At 51.5% G+C, this 7,869-nt stretch overlaps 1 protein-coding gene across 1 annotated transcript in view; it reads right to left on the bottom strand.

Annotated features, from left to right (window-relative positions):
* Positions 1-7,869, bottom strand: part of MKX (mohawk homeobox) — a 51,287-nt gene extending 43,418 nt beyond the window's left edge. The window contains exon 1 of the mRNA XM_026048780.1: positions 7,713-7,869. Within this exon, the coding sequence (XP_025904565.1) occupies positions 7,713-7,869 (157 nt within the window). The remainder of the gene's footprint in view (positions 1-7,712) is intronic.

The following is a 7,869-nucleotide window of genomic DNA, read 5'->3' as shown; positions in this document are numbered from 1 at the left end:
CCTCCCTTTTTTTTTTCTCCTTCTCCTCCCCTCCCCCGGAATAATTTCCCCCTTCCTCCTCCCCAAGCGGGGAGGGAAACAAATTGTTTGGAGCGACCACCAAACGCGCGGCCGCCCCGCGGCCGCTCACGCGTGGGGCGCCTCCCTGGGGACCCCGGCACCCCTGCTCGGCTGGCGGGGCCGGGGAGGGTCCCCGGGGGCGGGGGGCAGCTGAGGGCACCCGCGGGGGTCGCGCTGCCCGCGGGCCGAGACCCCCCAGGGACACGCGGAGCGCAGCCACGGTGCGGGCAGCCGCAGCCCCCCGCGCTCAGGAACGGGCCTTAACGAAGCCGCTGCGGACACGGGAGGTTCGCGGACGCTTCAGCAGCCTCCGTCCGCGCTCGCCCTTCTCCTTCCCCCGCTCCCGCCTTGCCGCTCTGTTACACGGCTCGGCAGGGAGCAGCGGGATCGCCGGCTCCGCCCGGCCCCGCTCCCGGCCGGCCGCGCATGTGGGGCGCTGCGCGCAGGAACGGGGACCACGGGCCCTGCCACTGCTCGCGAGGATTTACTATTTATTTATTTMTTCATTCAGGCCGCTGAATAAACACCCGCTGCCCGCTCCCCTACCTCCGCCGCGGCACCCCTGTTCCCAGCGCCACAAAGGTGCCCCTGGATCCCGCGCCCGCAGAGCCGCTCCCGGCTTTGCCCCATCCCTCTCCTCTCTGTCTCCTCGTCCCTCCATTCTGGAGATGCCTCCGGGCTGGGCTGGCCCTCTCCCTGGGGCGTTTCTGTGCACCCGCCTTGCCGAAGTTGTGCTCCGTGACGTCACGGTTTTCTCTGTGACGTCACAGTTTCCTTTGTGACATCGTGGTTTTCTCCGTGATGTCACACCACCACGCGCTCTAGAAGGGCACCYGGTGCAGGGCAGGGATCCCTGCTCCACTCTTCTTGCTGCAGGTGCTGGGGGGAACCAGCAGGTCCGGCAGGGAGGCCAAGTGCGAGGGTGTCCTGCTGGCCATGGGAAAATCCCTGCTCAGGTACAGGCGGGAGAAAAGCCTGGAGCCTCCCAACAAGCTGCCGCCCTCGGAAGGRAAGGATGAGCAACGTTGGGAACTTCTGTGCACTTCCCTTTGGGGTGTCCCTGTTTGGGGTGTCCCCAGTGCCCAAGAGGCCACACAGACGGTGGTGGCCATGGGATGGATGGGGACACTGAAATAAGCGCTTCCAAACGCTGCTAACGCTGTATCAGAGGCTTGCAGCGAAGCGCTCAGCCCCGATGGTTGCCCTGCCCTGCCGAACTGTTGATGACCTGGGAAATATTGTTATAATTGCGTTACAGCAACAGGGCACCGAGCAAGTGCTCAATCCCTAAATCGCAACTCCCGAGGGCTCCCATGCAGGCCAGTGAAACGGGAAGGCAGGAGCAGCCGCTTCCACACAGACATTCACACCCGTTGTCCCCGCTGCTCCTGGCCAGCCCCGCGCGTGCTAGCGAGGAGCCCTGCAGCCTCAGGAAAGCAGCCGGGGCAGGAGCACCGTGGGGACACCGAGGGGACACCGTGGGGACACTGYAGGGATGCCTCACACCTCCCTGCATGTGCCTGGTGCCTGTCCCCTGAGCGGTGGCCTCAGGGCCACCTCCATGGTCCCCAGGCCACGGGCAGGCCGGTGCAGGGAGCCAGGGGAGCAGGTTGCTGCGGGCCTGGCAGGTCCCGCACCCGCACCCAGAATAAATCACAGCAACAACAGCCCCAGGCAGAAATCAGCATTTGGAAAGCGGCTCTGGAAAAAACCAAAAGGCTCCGCGGGACAGGGCTGCCAAGAGCGCCGAGGCAGCGGCGGGAGCAGTTGGCATCGCGGCGCCTTACGAGGCTCCGAAACAGCGAGATCTCCCAAATCATCACATGTAAATCTCACACATGCCCGCCCCCTCCATATTTTATTCCTTAGATCACAGTTGAAAAGCTTAAATGAAAACAGGGCTTCTATTTCCAGAGCTTGTCTAACATCGCGAACGCGGTACAAGCTGCGGGCTCCATGGTTTTAATTAAGGCTACTTACCCGGCYGTGCAGGGAAAAGGCAAGAGCTGTTGCCGCATCCCGCGGGCCGCGGGCGGCTCCTCGAGCGCGGAGCGGCACCGGATGGGCCCTGGGAAGCTCCTGCCTGTGCCGTGTCCCAGCCCTCGCCCCAGCCAGGCTGCCACAACAGAGACAAGAAGGCCTCTTCCCAAGGGATATTGGGCACAAAGGGGCCCAAAGTGTTGCTCTGGGTTCTAAATGATCTATGATCCCAGGGGAGCCAGAAAGAATCTGTTGTTCTGTGCCAGGCTGAGAGGAGGATTTGCTCCCTGGGATYTCCTGTGGCCCGTTCAGAGCCACCTCTGCAGGGATGGTCTCTTCCCAGAGACATGGCTGGCATGGCCAGGGCAGGTCTTAGCTCTGCTCCCATTGCCTCCTTCCCCCTTCCCTGCGGGAGCAGGAGACACTCCAAGAGCCGCTTTGGTAGAGTCCCATCTACGCTCTTATACATGGTCTTCAAATCCAGTTTGCAGTCCTGCTTCCAGCAAAACATCATTGTTGTGCCTCAGGTTATGCTCTGGCTATTTTCTTAGATGCTTTTAGAAAAAGAAGCGCCTGGAGCTGCATGCTCACAACAACCCCCTCCAGCTGTGGATTCCTTGACAGTTAACATATATGTTCGAAATTCAAAGAATTTCCCCCTCTCCTTGGTACGCTCTGTGCTCATGGAAGTCAGGTAGGTGAGGAGCGGGATAGCATTAGGTCTTATCTAGACTGCAAAATATCTGCAGTCCCGGAGAGAACAGCTGCTGGCGCCTGTTGCTGTCTACGGTAGCAGCGGGATCAGCCCCGCACGCAGCTCGGAGGCGCCTGTTGACAGGCACGGCAGGGCTGCGACCTCAGCAGGGGCTGTTCCCGCATCCTCCAAAGCCTGTGGGAAATAAAGCAGGGGGGAAGCTGCATCTCCTAGCAGTGGAGTCCTGCAGGACATATTCCTAAGGATGTGAGAAATACTTTCCCCCTCGGATATTTCACAGGGCCAGTGCCTAGATGTGATGTTGCAGGCAGTGGGCGCACCAGTGGGGTTGCYCTGCAGGACATACAACACCTATAAGGAGGAAAAGACTATGCCAGTCTAGTCAAAACAAAGAGAGGCTATGAAGTTACCACCTAATTACAGGCTTTTTTGCATGCAAAAAGCTGTGGAGAATTGGGGATTTGGAGGGTTCTGGGAAGGAAGGAAGGGATCAGGCTGACGGATAAAGTACAGGTTCGCTTTCCTTTCTAATGGGTGTTTGGTTTGGACAAGCAGTGAGAGGATGTGTTGACATGGAAACCTGTAGCCAGGAAAGGAACACGCCAGCATCATGTGTGACCACTCCTGGACCAGCTCTGCTGCGGATGCTGCAGCCAGGAAAGCTGTCAGACAACAGGGCTGGGAATGTGGGGAGCCAGGAAGTCACCAGCAACAGCAAAAGGAGCAAATGGGGAGGATAACCCAACGGCCAGGAGATGTAACCAAAACCATTAACCAAAACCCRTGCTTCACTTCCAGATGGAGAGAAAGGATGATAAAGCACGGCTGCACCAGTGTACCACTTATCATACCTCAGATATTTCCTTATCATTTACATTCGGGAAAGAGATTTATTGAGGGAGAYGTCTGTTGTGAGACAGCAGCTGAATGCTGCGGGAAGATGAAACAGACTGTGAGATGAGAATGCCAAAAACGAGAACTGCACCAAATTCTGGGCAAATGCAGGAGATGGCTTAGAGCAAAGGTGTTCCCTGGAAACACTGGATGAACCTTTTCAGATATGAGTTGTATCAGGAAAGAGTATTGGGTAAAAGTGAGACCCTATTTCCCTGTGATTCAGTTGGGGGCAGTTTAGGAGAACCCGCAGTGCAGCCTCCCTGGTCTCCAAAGCATCCATGTTTGTGACATCCCTGCTCTCCGTCATGTGTGCCTGGGCTACATCATGTCTCTGGAGAAGATAACAAATAAATAATGAAGTAATGCTCAGCACCCTTCTGGTCACCCACCCATCTATGGGTGCAGTTCATACAATTTCATATAGGGTTCATACAATTTGTATGAAAGAAGTAGTGGGCAGAGGGCTCTAGCTGATCCGTACTGCCTGGTTTCCCTGTTCTCTGCCCTCTTTGAACCCATACCATGCAGACTGAGCATCACCCAGCATCACTTGGCCTCCAACGCTCATTTTTCCTGAACTGTGAGGAACACAAAGCCAGAGGATCTAGTTCTGTACTTGGACTTTTGTTTCCTTACAAATTGGAGTTTAAACTCAGCTGCTCCATCCATTCAGCAAGAGTGGATGATTTTCTTGATTAAACATAAAGCATTGATATTATCAGCACTGGTAATTTTGCTATGTTTTTACATATTTTATTATTTCATAATAGCRTTAATTTTAATTGAGGATTATGAGGTGAATTTAATATTCTCTGAGGAAATTCACTGTACTGTTTTTACTTGTCAGAGAATGATTCAGTTTCATTTAACATAGATGGCTGATGTCTGCTCTGCATTTGAAGAAAGAATGTGGATTTGTTTGAATTTAGCACTAATAGTTAGAAGTCACACTGCACAAATTTCCTATCACAGCTTTGAAAATTAATGATAGAAGTTGAACAGTTGATACTAATAATTTTTATTGCTATTATTATATTTTCTTTTTCTCCAGCCACCTGTGCAAAAATAAACATCGCATACTGTGTTACTAAATTTCATACTATTTGTTCCTGTGTCCCCATCTAGCATTACTGGAAAGTATAAAGTCGGGTATTTTTAGAGTAACTCCTRCCACCAATGTTACTGCTTTGTGTAGGGATATAGAGGTCCCTCCAGCATCGTAAATAACCATGTGCAGCGTGGCTCAAACTGAGAGCAATTTTTGCTCCCGTCTGTCTTCACGGGGCAGGAGGGAGACACCAGCACATGTGCACAGAGGTGAGCAGAGGAGCTGCAATAACTTGCAGGGAGTCACCACAGAAAAATGCCCAGGCTCTGCTTGATCCCGGCCCCTTAGGACTTATTCTACATGTCCAAAAGCTCGAGCACCTGCAAATAACTGGCAAATTTCAGCCAACCCTGCCTCGCTGGCAGAGGGGGAGATGTGAGCGGGACGAGAGGCAAGAGGTGATGACTTCGAGGTGGTGACTTGGTTTCCCACTTGGAGCGCACGCGTTTTCCTGTGATCGCCCGGATTTCCCATGGCCGAGCCTCCCTTCGGCAGCTGTAACATGGGAATAATAACACTTCCCCTCCTTCGCCTGCTTCCTCCGCTGCTCTTGGCACAGAGCAATTACAGCAGGGCCTGATCTCAGTTGGAATCTATCAGTGCTACTGACATGTTAATAACACTCGCAGAAACGTTTCCTCCGCGCTCCGCACCGACAGAGCGCTGCTCGGGGCAGCAGCTCGTGGCGCCTCAGCCCAGGACGTATTCCCTTTCAGCCCCAGATCCGAGGCATTTTCTGGAGGCAAGACAGAGGGGATACAAGATTCATTCTGACTTTGAGGGTTTTAAGCAGAGAGAAATAGTCATAATATGCTTAAGTTTGATGGTCCTCCAGATATAGCATAAAACGCTCGGAAAACTCCTCAGCCTCTTGGCTGCTTACACTATGGGAGACCTTGAGCAGCTCAGCCTGTTCTGGTGACTCRCTGCCCGGGAGTCCCCACAGTAGAGCTGGTCCTGGAGGGGACAGGCTGAGCTGATAGAAACTCTGGGCAACATTTTTGAGGTTATTTTTGTGTYCCGAAGGAAAATCCCCAAAGCTGGATGGGGTTGGCTGCCTGAGCAGTCTGGGCAAAGCTCTGCCCAGGACTTCAGGGTCCTCTACTCCCCGGCTCTGCTTGGAGCCATCCCGTGCAGGGCTGGCTTCCTGCAGAGGAAGCCTGGCGAGGGTTGAGGATGCATTAAAGTTACGGGAAGATTTTCCAATCATAATTTGCAATTAATATTTTTGGCCTGAGTGTGAAAATYGCCTTCCCTATTGCGTGCAGTCATAGAAAAACGTCTTCCTAGTTGCTCTAGCTTTTACATAATTCATCATTTAAAAGTCTCTACTGACTTGTATCTTTTCTTAAAGTTTTCCAGTAATAATAAATACGTGTTTATTCAAACAGATAAGGAGCTTGGCAGATCAAATCAATCTGTTTAGCCAATGCTGATAGCTGTATTATCTCTGATATCTTTAGTAGAACTGAATTAAAGCTCTGTAAAATAGCTTTTAAACACACAAATGATTACTAATAGAGGACAGACTCAAAATGCATTTTGGCTTTGGTGGTTACTACCAGCCTTACATGGCAACACCAGGGAGCTGCAACAAGCTCATAACCTGTTTGCCTTTTCCATCTGTGCCTCCACCTTCCAATAKGTGAGTTGTGCAGGATGCAAGATGTGATGTGTAGCAGTTTAACTCTTGTACAAATTGTTACTCACCGGTGAGACTGGGGCATGCAAGCCAGCGTAGGAAATAGCTGGCACATCTTCATTAATTCCTTCTGGTTCTAAAGTAGCTCTCAGGAAATAATTCTCCAAGACCTTGGCTGCACACACGGAGTATTTATTCAGAGCTGGCAGAGGCGTCCGAAACCATATAGCCCATAGAACCCTGCATTTGTTTATAACCTGAAGGCATTTCTGAGGAAAGACTCTGAGGCAGAGGACAACCATGCAGATACGTGATGTGAAACCTAGGACACTTGCTGGTATCTTCAAGCACTATAGGCTTAACCCCAACACTCATCTGCTGTACGAATAAACCTCAGAAACACCTTGATGGCACTGAGAGTGACTTAGGGAGTAAGGAGCCACCCGTCCAGGTGTGCCCTGTGAATGTTACTTGTGCATTTTTTTCTACAAATTATTTGCATATAGCTATTATCTTTTCTCCTGTGTTGTGACTGTTTCACTTGTGACCTCAGGGATAATTTCCCTGTTGCTTGAGATTTGGCCATGACTAAAACCAGGAGTTTAGATATTTATTCAGACCTTTTTTGTCTGAAAAATAGACTGAAAATCTTGAATATCAGTCTCTCTCATGAGATGTCCTGATTTCATGCATTACGGCAGGGCCAGAAATAACATGAGAACAGCTTTTCTCACAGTCCTTCAGTAGTTCTTTTCTGGCCATTGCCAAAAGCAGGATGTGAAGACATGCATGAACATTAAAGCAAATTCTCATTAGAATAGTTCAGGTTCTTTTTGCATTGTGGTAAAAAAATGTGTCAATTTTTATTCTGTTCAGACTATTTCATCCTTTTCACTACTTCAAAAATCCTTCAGTGTTTTTTCTTAATAAATCATTCTGCTAGGTTGAATTTGACTTGTGGGCTTTCATCTCTTCTTTAAGTGCGATCCAAGAAAATGACGAAGCACTCAGACCAAAATTGCACATTTGATTGTGTGCATAAACACTGGCTATCCCATTGGCTTTGCCAGAAGTCCTCATTTGGGTAATATTAARCATCCACTAAGCGTTTGCTGGATGGGGACAGGTGCTGCCCTCAGAAACCCGGGGGCTTCTGGCTGCTGTCAATGGGGACGCTGCTCCAGGGCACGAGGACAGAGTTGGCCTTCAGGTTTGCATAACTGAATTGTTTCCTTCCAAGCTGTCAACAAATTTAGGTGCCCATCACCTCTCAGCCTTTCGACAGAGCAGCAAAAGCTGTATAGAATTACCCAGCCCAGCGGCCAGGGTAAATACCGGGAATACAAGCCGGTACAAAGCGGGATCACGGCCRCTCAAGCCGCACTGTTTTTGCACATGCTCCTCTGCACAAGACGTGCCCGTGGCAGGCAGCACTGGAGCATCCGGAGCTGTGGGATCCACCACCAT

The sequence above is a fragment of the Nothoprocta perdicaria genome, unplaced genomic scaffold, assembly GCF_003342845.1.
Source record: "Nothoprocta perdicaria isolate Ctin4 unplaced genomic scaffold, notPer1 scaffold_57, whole genome shotgun sequence".
Classification (NCBI taxonomy): Eukaryota; Metazoa; Chordata; class Aves; order Tinamiformes; family Tinamidae; genus Nothoprocta; species Nothoprocta perdicaria.
The sequence above is the reverse complement of the archived record's forward strand: the minus strand, read 5'-3'. Positions and strand labels throughout refer to the sequence as shown.